Below are 15,321 nucleotides of genomic sequence, written 5' to 3'. Positions count from 1 at the left end.
TCATTGGTATTTTTCTTAGCTCTTCGGAAGCAGCTAGCATGTTGAAATAAATGCAAGGAAAAGGGTTCGGTGGGTCCAGGCGCTGATGGTGGTTACAACTTCTTTCCCTCCCCATGTCTCTCGTACCTTATTTACTTCCTTCCATCCACCGGCATCGACTTGCCTCACCACAGCTGCACCTCGGTGCTTTCTCCCCTCTTTCTCCTCTCATTCTCTCTTCCACTCACATTTCGCCTCCCTTCCATTGCATGGCCACCACCAGTACGACGACTGCTTCTGGACAGACTGCTTTCCACTCAGTGAGTGAAAGGAGAAAAGAGACAACTCGCCAACCAGGAGACTCTTCTGCTGGAGGAAACGTGCAAGAAAACTCGGTCCGTCAGTTTGGTGAAGGTGCTGCGTCTTTGTGGATGTCATAACTTTCGATCCGCCACCAAAACCTTCGCACCTTCGGTCTCATGGTCCAGCTAACGTTTCCAAATTCAAGACTCGATCAAACTTGGTGCAGACCTGGAAAGTTTTTAAATTTTACTCGATAAAAAACAAAAAGAAAGTAGGCGCTGGATAAAGTTGGGTCGTCAACTGTCATCCATAGTACAACAACCTGAACCATTAGATGTATGTACTACGAGTTACGAAGAAAGTGAATTTATTTTGTCTGTTCTCGAAAACGCAGCACTGTGTAGTAGCAAGTGCTCAGAAGATAGAATAATACACGGTAGAAGAGAAAGGATCATCTCCGTTGCCATTTTTATTTAACTCGACACCACTACCACCATTATTACACTGATCACAAAACGGCCGGACCAATAAATCTGCCTTGTCTGCTGTCATCACCATACACAAGTAAGAACCAGGGTTGTCGGGTTATTATTTTATACCAAACAATTTGGTGCCCATTTATCAAAACACCTTCAACGCCTTGTTCTGTCCGACTCGTGGAAGAATATTTAATTTATAATGCGTTCGCATCTATCTTCGTTCCGACAACGGCTTAACTTATGCAACATTTGGTGAATGGGTAAAAAATAAATTGCAGCCATTATCACACGCTAAACGAATAGTGGATGTATGATCAAGCGGATAAGAGGAGAGAGATGGGCGAAGAAAGACAGTGCGTTTAGCTTCTCACTGTAATGCCCACGTCGTCTGCTGATTAGCAATACGCGAAACACAACTTATTTTCGTATCTCTGATCTCTTGCAGCTCGAATAAGTGTCCCACATATGTGTTTCCGAAAATAGAGCCAACCTTTCTTTCTGTGTACTTCTCAATTTCTCGCACTCTTTCCACAAGAGGCAGCAGATAAGAAAAGGGAATAAACGAGTTGGAGTCAAGGCGAAAACGGTGTATGTGACGACGACGCCACTGCTTGCTGCTGCTGTAGGCATTACGTGCATGTTGAGATTCAGCACAAGACGAAGACCACGTTATTAATAATAATACGAACGTTCATAAAATAACTTCATCATACATAGCACCACGACTCGTGTATAAGATTCGTTCTTCTGTTTACCACGTCTCGCACACTACTTTCTCAGTTTCCTTTCAAACCCAAAGTCGTATCAAATCCACCTCACGTTACATGATGCAGCAGTAGTGTGGATGCAAAAGTTTCGACTTCTTGGCCAGCAGTCTTGTTCTTTCCTGCCTCGACTCTATCGCTCCGAGAAGAACATAGAAGAACGACTTGGTTTATTAAAGAGAATTAAACACCAAAGCAGCAGCGTCAAATCCCAACCTTTGCTTCCTATTCGTTCTTGGTTCCAGTTTACAATAATAAGAAGGACTTATCGCACTGTTCCATTCTCTACAACTCAGCCCTACCAGAATTACTACAACTTTCACCGTCTTACTTGAGATCAAAGTCTTACTCTTAATAAAGAGAAGGAGAGAGAGAGAGAGAGAGGCAGTCGACAGTGAAGTGGACGTGGTTCAAAGACGGACGTCCGCTGTCACTCTGACCTGTCCACAAGAAGGGATAAGAAAAGGGGGATTCTCAGAAGGGAGACTCCCTTTAAGCCCGGATTTATTATTCTCTTTTACAACCAAGATTAAGAAATTGAATTAGATACCCTTCGCATGTCATAGGATTCAATAGAGTGCAGCCTGTTACCGCGTTGAGATTTCGACCATATACGTTCGTACATATGTATGTGCATACGTATTGCGTAACAACAACATAAAAGAGAAAGACCAACCTCTTGAACTCACAATGACCAAAAAAAAGTTATCGCGAATAAGTGGCGTGTTTACGTGAAGTGCAAGAAGTAAGTGTCTTGCCTCATCCGATATTCAAGAGGTGATTACACCACACACATATACGACGACTTCCTTTATTCACTCCAACAGAGACGCACACCTCTCTCGACTCTTGACTTTTGCTTATTCCCAAAAGTGTATCAACATCAGAGTCAGAGTCAGCCCAAGACTACAACAAGAATAAAAACATGTAATTTTAGTTGACTCGACCGTTTAAGTGACCGCAACTTCTTGACCACAGTTGCATGAAACTAACTACATATACTCTAAAAAATTTTATGTACGTCATCCTCCAACTGCTAAACTAATTATTAGTGAACGATTAATAGTGGTTACATACTATATGTACATTTATCTACAAATTTTTGAACTTTTATATAGGTCTTGCTAACATTAGCTACATAATTATGTATGACTAGTGGGATTTGATTCCGTGACAAATAAAATAATTTCATCTTGCGGTTCAAAATCAAGGACTACGCACGTCGATCGTATTTGCTTCTTATGTGTATCTGGTTATCTGACCAGAACGTAATTGGGTGTTATAGGGCATAAATAAATGATGGTGCTGCTACTATGAGCCTAAAAAGAACTAAATACTGCTGTGAAAGCATAAGAAAGTTGCACGGAATATTTTTTATGTGGAAACGAGCTAATTTCAACTTTGGGCGTTGTTGAATTAGTTTGAGAGGAAGAAGGATTACTGGCTGCGGAACAACAACAAATGTTAACAATGCCGAGATGAGAGGATGAACGTACTCGTCATCGTCAGCATTAGTGAAAGGTGTTTATGCCCGCCACATGCAACATGATTTCTGGAGGAGGATAAATAGCTTCCACCCTGGATACACATCCATTTACAAGTACTTAGCTAATAGCCTACTTAAAGAAAATCAATGTGCACCACTGCTGTACGAGCTGCTGTTCTTTTACTGAAACAGTGTTGTGACGACCATATCGTTCTTGATCCATTTCGTAAGTGAGTAGTAGCGGAAAGATGACTTGTTATCTTAGTCTGGCTCACTTCCACCACCATCGCCCCTCATCTCCTCACTAACTCTCGTCTCATCATCACAAGAAGAAATGCCAATTCGAAAGGGGCACGTCGTTCCTCCAACCACGCTCATCGAATCTATAATTCGCAAGTTTGACAGTCAGAGTAAGTTTCTCTCCCTTTCTTTCTCTTCAATTTCCAATCGACTATTACATAATAAAGTATTTTAAGAGTGATGGAGTGCTTCACAAATCTGGTTCTTTCAGTCGTGGGAAGAGAAAGCAAAGAAAGGTTCGCTTTTAATGTGTACATGGGAATGCATATTTCATAAGCCGGAAAAGTGGTTGGTTCGTTGGTGGCTCTCTCCACTCCTTTCTCCTCCGTATTTCTGAATTTCCCCAGGGCTCCCCCTTAAAAGGATAGAATTCCTAGGAAGACATTTTCCCCTCAGATAATCTGCTTTTATCCCATTCCCACGCTTAGGAAACTTTGAACCGTCTCTATTCAATTCTTTCTTCCCATTTTGCTATGGACAAGCGTCTTAAATTGAGCTCTAGCCGGATGAGCATTTGATATTACCACGAACGTACTGTGCATGGGGTTCAGATGTAACTTTGATAGGAAGGGATTTATTGTCCTCAAACATTGTATTATATATCCATCCACTGACTGAATCCAATATGAGATACCCCAATTAGACAATTAATTGACGAAAAATTGGAGATATCATCCAGTTTAAATATTTATAAAAGTATATGTATCAACCTTACCCACATATTACGTAATATAATTGTCAGCCATCCACTCACCGAGTCAGACTTTGGAACTTTAATCCAGTTAAAATTAAACATCCCTTTCCAACTGTTCTTTAACCCTTTGGCAATGCTGTAATTTGACGTTGGTTGACCAGTTCGTATGTCTGGCATTAATGTATGTAATAAACTGTAATATTGCAGTAAGTTGCAGACATAAGTTTTTCCTCTCGTGAAAGCTGTAGGCTTTCATTTATATAATGAAATGAATGCTGTTGTGTGCACCTACCTACATATTTAGCAACGCTAGAACAAATTCCCTTTCTGTGCAATACGCTGCTGCATTTATCCAGATATCGGTCAATGTAGATCAATTTTTCCTTTTCATCAAAGTATAAAGTAGAATTGGTTACCAATTTGATTTGGGGAAACTTCCGTTCAGGTTAAAATACTCTGGTACTTTATTTTTTTTGAAAAATCCGACGCATGTACCGTTGGCTTATTTATTTACACTCAACTTATTTATTTAAACCACTTTTGATTTATTTCGTCACATGCAATATATTTTATCACAGAAATCTAAACATAATTCCAAAACAAAGTCTGACTACTTAACTAAGTACATATGGCACCATAATTTCAGCAGTCAAAATTTCTGAACTATGAACAGGGGGTAGAGGCTGTGAGATATCCATCAACTTCCATCCATGACTCTGCATAATTCCCCTTGTTTCTTGCCATGTTTTTCCTAATATGCAGTGAGCAAAATCTATTGTCATTCTTTATGACAGAGTATACTAAAATTTGACTGTTAAGTATATAGAAGACTGAGGGTTGGGAAATTGTGTGCGTGGAACTCACAAAAAGAAAGTTGTTCATCCGTCAAATTATTTTGAAGTGGTACACAGTTTAGCGATTTTGGAATTTAAATGAAATTCGATCGGTGAACTACGCAATGGAGACAGCGTTTTTTTCCTGCACTGAATCACAAATTCAGAGCAAGCAAAGTTGAATTGGCATATGTAGGAAACTATTTTCTTATTGAATGAAATTAGAATTACAAAACTGAACCGGGTGCAAATTATTATGATTTGAGAGGCATGAATTTGTTTTCAGACCGAAATTATGTGCTTGGAAACGCCCAATCACCTGAATGCGCGATCATATATTGCAGCGACCTTTTCTGCCGTCTCACGGGCTACACGAGGGCAGAGGTTATGCAAAAAGGAGCCATATGCGCGTAAGTCCACTATTCATTTACACAGGTGTCGTATGGTAAGCTGACTATGGTAATATTTCTGACAAGGTAGGTTTCTTCACGGACCACTCACCGCACAGTCGGCAATCCTTCAAATTCAAGACAGTCTCATCAGCGAGGAGGAGCAGCACGTGGAAACCGTGTTTTACAAAAAAGATGGTGAGTTGAATAGCTCTCTATTTAATAAATAATACATTTATTTTGTCCCTTGGACCAAGAATTTGGCCTGCCTCATCCGCCGACTAATAATTCTGTGTTAACACATATGTATACTTACATACGTCCGTTGATTTGCTCACGGAGCAGCGAAATAAAATATTAATGATACTTTGGTGTCAAAATAGTTTTCCACGAAGAAAGACGTATTATGACACATTTTTCCAATGTTTCTGACAGTGCAAAAATTGGAAACTCTTGTAAACGTCAGAGGGGAGAAAAACTTTCTTTGTGCAGTGAAGTAAAACCATTACCTAGAATTGTAAGAGTCACGTAAGAGTCAGGTCATTAGGTGGTTTCTAACTAGATTGGAGAAAACCTTCGTATTCATGCGACGTGCACATTACTCCACTGTCACATCTTGTTTTCCATACAAGCAGAGCAAAAGTGAGGAGAAAAAGGTTGACAGGGCTAATTTTCCTATAATTGGCCTCAGCTTGTGAGCCGAGCTTTTGGTGGCCTATATTATTCCTCTCCATGCTTCAACTCCCCTATAAAAACGCGACTTGCTTGCAAAATTTAGTCCTAGATTGGTTTTCGGCATCTTTTGTAAACGATGGACATGGCAGAGCAGTAGTAAACTCATCACAGTCAGCCTACTGCTGTGATGAGATGGAGAGAAGTTCCAGATTTTTTTAAAGCATCCAGAATCAATAGTTCATCAAAGTTTCAAGCTAGTTAGACCGACGTTGAAACTCGCAAATCTTGTGTATGCATCTATATACACGTGCTTTATACATACGACGATGCGAATCTACTCTTCTTGTTCTTCTTGAGAGAGTTTTATCCTCATCAGAATCAGAGTTCGGCTGACAAGACAGTCCCAGTCTCGGCTTCTTGATGGACATGTTTGAGTGCTTGAGACAAGTACTTTGCCCTTCCTGCGAACAGTTGTCGAGAAATTCCTTTGCATGTTCCGCGTCCTCTCTCGTCCTAGATGATTTCCGATAAATGCCAAGCTTCCTGGCGTGATCAATGAGGGTGAGTTTTATTGTGATTCCATGTAGTCTGATTGACAGGACGGGAGGAAAATATGCGAATCAGATTTTATACGCAGTGCAAAAATCAGATGGCATAATTATTGTATTCTTAGTAGTACTAAAATGTTTGTTTTTATTTTCCGCGACTTGTTTGCCAAGTATTTTTGTTATTTTGGTTTCTTTATTATGGGGTAGTGTGTACTTACTAATTAATGTAATTTAGTGCTGAAAGTTATCAATAGTCATAAAGAGCATTACATGGTTTTGCAAATTAAATGAGCAGATTGACATATTTGTTTATGCATTCGATGGCTGAGAGGACGATAAAGGTCGAATGAGGTTTACTGCTGCTTCCCCCTTGGTCAGTGTTCCATTTGATGACGATGGAACGTGAGCCGAGTGAGGAGGAGAAAGTTACACAATTTTCTGCTTAGAATGCACCTTTCTCCTTCGTGTTCGTGAGTAGGAGCTAGTAATCACATGGAACATATTCCGCTGTCCAGTCGGATTTAATTAATGGAAGCCCATCCTTTCCTCATCCAGAAAACACGATGGACAAGTCTAGAAACGAGCCTCGTTGATGAGCACACGAGTTCCATCCCTCTTCTCTCTTCAAAAGCCACGATCCACGTGTTTCCACCAGCAGTTTTTCTCATTTCCCTTTATCATTAAGTCCTTCAATTAGGACAGATTAATGATCACAGAAAGGAAGCTGGGATAATAAATTCTGCTTCACATTCACTTTTTTGGCCATGTTATTGGCCACGTCAAATTTAATAACATTAAAACTTCTTTAATAGAAAGAAACATCCGGAATTGTATTGAGCTAAAATATTGCCGCATATTGCATGCCAAGCATTTTTAATATTTCCGGTGTGTTTAGTTATAATGTCGATTTAAAATTTTTTAAATTTCTACCACCATTTTTTAATTTCTCTATAAGTTTTTTTTATTTTAACGAAGCGGAAGCTATTTGCCCCATGGGTGAGGGTTACACCAGTGCATGACATGGAAAAGGTCGAAAAAGCTAATGAAGGAAATTAGCGAAGGAAACTCAATTTATTACCGCAATCTCGTCGGTCACACATAGAAATATCTACAGAAAAACATTTACATTTATATTGGACTGGAATGTGTGTACCTCCACGTTTCCATACTCCTTATGGTTGTCTATACATACTTAGTTGGTTATGTGATGGCAGATATATCACAAACTGCAAAATATGATGATTATTAACCAATTTCCAGCCCATGTATCTGAAGCTATGGTCTTCCTTAGCGATTCTTATTGCCATACAGTAGAAAAATTGGAAGTACAACGCGTTGTAACGGACTGCAAATCCATTTAGCCATCGATCATTCTCATCATCCACTGCAGTATTTGTTTAGTGGAAGGTTAGCAGAAATCCTTCAACCGTGGTTCGATGGGTGAAAGGTTTATTAGTCTGGATCGTCACATCGTTGCACCTACCTTATCCTCTGTATGTAAGTAAGTATGTATGCGTGGTGCGCAATTTTCTCCTGTTTTTACATGTCATGACCGATAAAACTCTGATGTTAGTTGAGATACCTTTAATGAGCTACTTAATGTTGTGTAATGTCGCTTGATTCGGCTTTAATGAAAGTAACTTGGCTATAAAAATGTAGCGAAATGCATATGTATTTGGGGTTTTTTAGAACCTCTTCTTGGGTTTGCTTGTGCCCCTTCCTCCCCAAAATTAATGGCATCGCATATTAATTCCTATCTTGTCATGGGTGTGCATGCATATTGGATGAAAAAGAGGAAGAAGGACGACCTCGGTGACTTACTTCAGAGTCACAAAGCCATTTTCACGTTGTTCTCTTTTCAACCCTACGTGTGCATGTATTAGCCCTTCTTTTAAATCAATTCCTTTGCACCGGGTTTAGGTGGTAGAATATCCTTCTTGATCCATCATTTGATTAAGAGGAATTTCCACAGCTTTCACAGGTCTCCTTTAACCAAGTTAGAACCACCATCTCCACGAGCGTGAACAAACTGCAATTTTTATTATAGACGCCGCTCAACACACTCTCTTTCACAAATAAGATTTGGTTCACTTTCGTAGCCCTTTGACACGAAGTGTATTGCGGCACGGCTGCAGATCCCACCCATGGATTTCACCGCGCCCATATTTTTTCTTCCCAGCTCTACACTTTCATGGTCTATTTATAAGGCTAATTCCCCTTTTATGGTGACATTTTATCTGCCACACCATCACTGCAACAACGACAAACTTCCTCGTGTTTCGTCCCCATCTCGATCTACCTGCCATTGATCCTGTGTGGCAGGACGTGTAGCAGTCGCAGCAGGACAGGGTACGAACGAGGAAAAGGATCAAAGTCAGTCAGCTTTTTGACAAGAACTATTTTTTGTTCATCAGCCCTGCCACTATGTACGCAGATCATTACATGCACTAAGTTACTGCCAGCAGCTTCGTGCATGTTGTCAGATGACGACGAGTTTGCTAGAATTTTAGTTCATCGCCGATTAACCACACCTGAATGAATGCAATATTCAGATGTTGAATGTGTGGATGGGTGAGTAAAATCCCCAATGTTTCTTCCTGTCTAGTCAGCCTAAAACTGGAGAAAGTGGAAATATCTCGTGTCGCACGAATCCAGAACGAACATAAAAACATTTTGATGGAAGAGGAATGGAATGATATGGCTGCAACATGACATTTAGATGAAGTGGATTATGGAGATGAGGAGGGCCAAATGGAATTAAATGGAAAGCATTCTCCTGTATGTACACACAAATGTGCATGCTTTATATAACTACGTACATACTACGTACATATGTAGATGTTGAACGATTCCTTTAAAATTCTTTCACAAGCTTCACTATAGTAAAACTATGTAGTCTACAATGTATCCACGTACATATTTATACATGGGATTATTTGCATGGCTCCCACATTGCCAAAGGCGACCCTTTCACAAAAGACTTTTGCTCAATGACGAGATTTGCAAGTTAACCTCTCAATCTTCCATTGCTTAATTGGTGGCGATGTTTTCTATTCTTTGCACCCATTTCGCAGAACGGGAGGGGAGCCAGCCAAAGAAGAAAAACATTATATAGACACAAAATTCCAACTCCTCGTACGTAATGTTCCTCGCCAACGATGACAGATCCAGTCGAGACTAATGAAGACAAGACGTTCTGGCAGTTTAGGCCCTGTCTGCATATTGCTGATTGAAATAAGTAGCCAAATTACCAAGTGTTCATTATCTGGAGGATCAATCGATTTTACGTAAACCCGTGGATGTTAGCGCTCAATAATTCAATTTGTTTAGCTAAAAATTGTTAGACTCAACACTATGGTTAGATTATTGTTATTTCTCAATTTGTGCTTCACCAAGTTCGGCATTATTATCGTAGGATTGGTTTTACACTTTAGGAATTGTGCACTAATGAGATGAAAGAAGTGGAATGATTTGCGTGTCGTTGTTTACAGATTGTTTCTCGTAAATGCATGCAAAATTAAAAACATATATTGCAGACTTCGATACAGCCCGACCCGAGTCAGTCATTTTTCCCGTCTTTCCTACATAATTTCTAAAGCCAGTGAGGGTTTCCTTCAAGGAGGAGACCAATATTTTATAAAAGTGATATTGCGCATGAATTTTTCCATACACCCAACATTCAAAATTTTAACATTTTCTGATAAATTTTCCGATAAAAATGGTGTTATAGTTGCCCTTTAGCAAAATATTCTTGAATTTGGGCTTCGTATTTTGAAGGTAGTGTATCTGGAGGCCAAATGTCAAGTATGATTTCTCAAAATAATTTAGTGTATTTATCTCACCACGTAAATTACCTCAGCCTAAGGATCAACTGATTTCTTCGAATTTATCCTTACACTCTACCAAATTCAGTGGGATAAGTTTTAAGAGTTATCGTGCTCACAGACTTGATGGTTCCATAAGGCCTAACTCGGACTAAAACAGCTCGAGTTTAGTGTGACTCATTGTTATGGGTAAAACTAATTCCAACGGGTTCACCTACCGTGCTTCATACATTATTTTACTTGGGTGAAATACAATGAAATGTATTCAAAGCAGGTTTCATCATTTTACTTCCAATTATTTTTCCATAATGCCCTATTTCGACTTTTGTCATTCGAATGTTTATATTCTTTCACGGACTTAGAAGTTTCTGCAGCTCGTTTGGAATATTTATCAAAATCATCTATATTCATCTAGAAAAGCTTTGCTATTATTCCTTAAATTTCTGGGCGAGTCAGCAAGTACGTATCATAAGCATAACAAGAATTATGAGCTGGAGTGTTTGAGCTCTTGATTTCGGATTGCCCCAGAAACCCGTCGGGTTACCAGACGGGTTACCAAACTTAGGATTACAGATTTTGATGCTGTCCTATGTTGAATGAGCATGCAAATCAGGTAATGTTTTTATTTTTGTTAAAATGCAAATATTTCCACTATTATTTTTCAGAGCCACCATACGTCGGGTTTGGTGCATAGTTTTAAGGTACATATCCTACGTGGCTCTAAAGCACACTATTTTATACTATGATTGACAAAGTTAGGTACTGTGCGGATGGAGTCTAATAGCAAGAAACCCAGGTCTCAGGACAAGATATTAACTAAGCCCGCTGGTTTCTCAATATTAGGCTCCACCCGCAGCCGCGCAGTGCCAAACTTTGTCAATCATAGTAGAGTCAAAGCAGGTATATTGACTCGGTGAGCTGTATAACTAGTTCACTCTAAACGTCTCATTATGCCCCGTGCTTGAAGGACTCTAAAAATAAAATATTTACTGTTATTCTATGAACTATTATACGTTTCCGTTATGCCACCAATATATCTAATATTATTTTTATTTCTGAATAACTAAAAAATACAGACGTTAAGGATTCAGATATTTACTTCCAACAAAGATTTTTGATTATAATTCATTTTCAATGTTAAATTTAATTACCTTACAGTTGTACATAAAACAAATTAAGAGAACAAATCTCAATAATTAATTGCATTGTATTCGATACAAACTCGGACATCTTGTTTATGCTGATTTTGTCAGCTATGCTATTGTACATATGTATTTACATCTGGATCTGCTTTTGTTCTAATGTTGATTGAGGCATCGTTTACATCTGTTTATTGTTCATCTGTTTCAAACTCTCGAATGGAATGCCAAGAATTTCAGACAACTGAATTCAGCAAGTTTCCCACTAAACCCGATCGAGCAGCTCCACGATGAATGCATCAATGCTTTCCAATTTACGCTCACGTAGATATCGGTTCTCAACCTTCTCCAAGTTCTCCAACAGGCTGGTTACAAACGAAAGTGCCATTTCCATTACAACACGGACAGGCAGGAACATATAGACGACGTGAAATGTGGTGTAGTCAAATAACGATCGTTTCCTCACTGGAAATAATCGGGATTCGGGACGAGACCCTGCTTAGAATACAAATTAACATTTTTACTGCTACAATAGAGGAAGGGCTCCCTACAAAATCTTGTGCCACAGCGTCCTTAGTACAACTGGGGGCATATTTGTATAAATGCATATTCTGTTTCCAGGAAGAACAAAATCATTGTGGAGTTGGGCTTTTTGCTTTTGGAAAAGTCAGAAAAGTGAAAGTACTGTGTCATTTTGTAGCTTTGTTTACTCAGAAACTGGAGCAGGCCATCTCCTAAAATAAATTATTTCGGCATCTCCTCAACTTGGATTTAATGCAATCAAATGTGGACAGTTTGTAGAACGTGGGTCCATTTTAGGATTTTTGGACACCAGACCAACCAACATTACCAAGCACACAGACACAGCATAGCGTCACCAATGGTAATATTACTTACTTCCGCATATTAGTTCCGGAGCCGAATCAGAGGGTACTTTTGCGTTGCTTGGTTTATGCACCGTATAAAGCATTGTAGTTACACGGAAGTAATCAAAGAAACAGACCAAGGCACTGCATAAGAAATATATGGATATGACATGGAATGCACTCCAATTTTCCAACCATTCGACTTCAATGAGACATCAAATTACTTACTGCTACCGTTTTGTGACTGTCGTAGAGACATATTGTGTATAGCAGTCAATTTCCGCCTGTTTTACATAATGTGCAAGTTGCGGGCAGCAATTTATATCTAAAGATTTAGTACATCTGTTGGATGGGTAACTCAATTTAAATTTTTCATCCTATTCACGAAATTCATGAGTCACTGTGTGTAGTAGAATTTATTAGTGTTCCAGAGCAAGTGGGACTGATTTGGCAAAGCTAAATACGTTGTATTATTTTACATTTTCTTTATAGAATTCCAGTGTACTACAAAGTACTACGAAGTCTGAGTTAAAAAATTCTCCTTAGATTATAAGACATTTTGCTACTACAAAATACAATATATTTTCCATTTATCAAGATGAAGCTGTTCGAATTGCTCTCTGGCACTTTTCATTATTGAATGAGACGCAGGACGAAGGAGAAAGAATTGGCTCAGATTTTATGGAACAAGAACTCCTTGTCTCCAACAAAATTAAGAGAAACCAAGCATTCATGAGTGGATTTTTAAGAGCCCGTCTTTTGATGAGTTATTTGGAGCATGCATGCATTTGGCGTAGCACCCATACACACGTTCATACATATATAGTTATGCATATGCATACATACCTCTAATAAATATACTGATATTTTGTTGCGCTAAATGCGGTTGTTGTTGGGTAAAAAAAGAGCAGTGAATGTGAGCGAGAAAGGCGAAGAAGATCCATCAGACTCGAACTTCTCGATCGTCCACCCTCATGGGAAATCACTTAAACAAGGTCACTAAATATGCAAATACCGAATAAACACGATTCCTATGCCAATTCCATGAACAACCTTTCAGCTTCCGGATGGGATGCTGGTTGTACAGACAGTTGGATGATGATGATGGTAATGCCCAATATTCCCCCAAGAACGCTTACCCAGATTAGGCCTGATTTTGACATTTAAGGCCTCCGTCTAAACCCGATGCCAAATTGCCATAATAAATCTTAGAGTGCTACATACATGGTCGATCTAAATAATAACAAGAAATGTGATTGAGGATACACATGCATGCACAAGTAAAATGTAGAATAACCAATCTGTCTGCAGTAAAAGTATGAGGTACATGTACAAAAATTATTATTCTGCAACATGTGCAAATCAATACAGCTGCATTGAAGATATTGTGTGGTGAATAAATATGTACGTAAGTACGGGGTGAAAGCGAAAAATTTCTCCATGGGAAGTCCTTTTTGGAGCACCCTGTATATGCGAAAGGCCAAGTAGTAATTTTGTAGGCAATTTTTTTTGTTTGCTTCCGCATGAGTAATGATCCCCAACCTTTCTCTTTTATCAAATTAAACCCGTGTTGAAAGAAAATTAAAATGGAAATATACGGGCTTGCTCAAACACTAAAAAATTCATGAACATCCCGAGATTTATGACAACATTTGTTTACGTAAGCGGGTCAAATTAAAGCCACTTATAGAGTTTACAATGCGATGGTGTGAAGTGTAACCCTCCGATTTGGCTGAAATTTTGAAATTAGGTGGTCCAAGTCAATACAACTAACGTTTCTTCAGCCAGTTTGTGCGATGGTTGGAGTTACTCAAAATATTTGAGATCAAAGTTGAAAAAACGGCCGACTTTTTTCAGGCAGAGTGAAAAAACTCCACTTCCATTCTCTTCCCCTCGCATTGACTTTCACTCCGAAAAATAATTCATTTCATCAATTTTAAATTTAATTTATTATAGAAAAACATTAATTATTCATTGCACATGGGTCTTGGTCTTTGTTTTCAAATGAATTGGAAATCAGAATAACCAACGGTTTCGAAATGGAAAGTAAGTTAAATTTTTCCATGTTTATTTACGGTTAATGAATTTATAAATTAATGTCTGTATGAATTTTTAGTGCAAAGAAGTAAAAATCTCACTTATTCAATTATGAATTAAATTAAGCGAATATGAGGCGTGTTAATTCCGATTTAATAATGTTTTATTTTGGTTATTTTGCATCACTGCTTATGCTTGTGTATGAAGGCATATATGTGAGTGAGAAACCAGAATAAAATCAATGCGAGGGGAAGCGAATGGGAGTGGAGTTTTTTCACTCCGCCTGAAAAAAGTCGGCTGTTTTTTCAACTTCGACCTCAAATATTTTGAGGAACTCCAACCATCGCACAAACTGGCTGAAGAAACGCTAGTTGTATTGACTTGGACCACCTAATTTCAAAATTTCAGGCAAATCGGAGGGTTACACTTCACACCATCGCATTGTTAGTTGTATCAGTGCCTCGAGCTGTGATACAGTTAATTAGAGTAGCGAAATTATTTAAGCAGCCACACGAGGCCATTCTTCTCTCGTTTCACTTGTATGACAGTTTCTAATGACGTTTCTAACTAATGAAAACTGTGAGTTTGATCTTTGAGCCTTTAGCTGTTATTTTCAAAATTTGAATGTGATAAACGACAAGGAGTTGCCTTTGAACTTTATGAAGGGTAGAAGAGAAAAGCAAGTTTACTGTCAACTCTACAAAATAATACTCTTTAGAATGGATGTGTGTACCTATTTACTCTCCGATGGCTGCTTTGAGTCTCTTGTCCACATTTGAGTCTCTTGTGAACATTGTACAGAAATAGGACAACTCGAGTTGGATGAAGTGAACACTAACAAAAGTGAATGAGGATAAATTTCATAGAAACACCTTGATTCGGTTGATGAACCAACCAAATCTGGCAGCTGCAATTTAATTACTTGCCATATGCAACATGTTTATGATCAGAAACAGAACACGGCAGCACAGCGCGTGGGTCTCACAAGTGTCAGAAAGCAGTATT

At 38.8% G+C, this 15,321-nt stretch overlaps 1 protein-coding gene across 5 annotated transcripts in view; it reads left to right on the top strand.

The window, feature by feature from the left end:
* Positions 1–310: 310 nt before the first annotated feature.
* Positions 311–15,321, top strand: part of LOC110847855 (potassium voltage-gated channel subfamily H member 6) — a 50,371-nt gene continuing 35,360 nt past the window's right edge. The window contains exons 1-4 of one of the 5 annotated variants that reach the window (XM_035850461.1): positions 331–846; positions 1,207–3,421; positions 5,125–5,248; positions 5,319–5,425. In XM_035850461.1, coding sequence (XP_035706354.1) covers positions 3,346–3,421; positions 5,125–5,248; positions 5,319–5,425 — 307 coding nt within the window. In that variant the 5' untranslated portion in view covers positions 331–846; positions 1,207–3,345. Of the gene's footprint in view, positions 3,422–5,124; positions 5,249–5,318; positions 5,426–15,321 lie in introns of all 5 variants that reach the window. The other 4 variants (XM_035850465.1, XM_035850464.1, XM_035850462.1 and 1 more) reach the window with 4 other exon arrangements.

This window comes from Folsomia candida, unplaced genomic scaffold (genome assembly GCF_002217175.1).
Source record: "Folsomia candida strain VU population unplaced genomic scaffold, ASM221717v1 Fcan01_Sc003, whole genome shotgun sequence".
Classification (NCBI taxonomy): domain Eukaryota; kingdom Metazoa; phylum Arthropoda; class Collembola; order Entomobryomorpha; family Isotomidae; genus Folsomia; species Folsomia candida.
The sequence above is the reverse complement of the archived record's forward strand: the minus strand, read 5'-3'. Positions and strand labels throughout refer to the sequence as shown.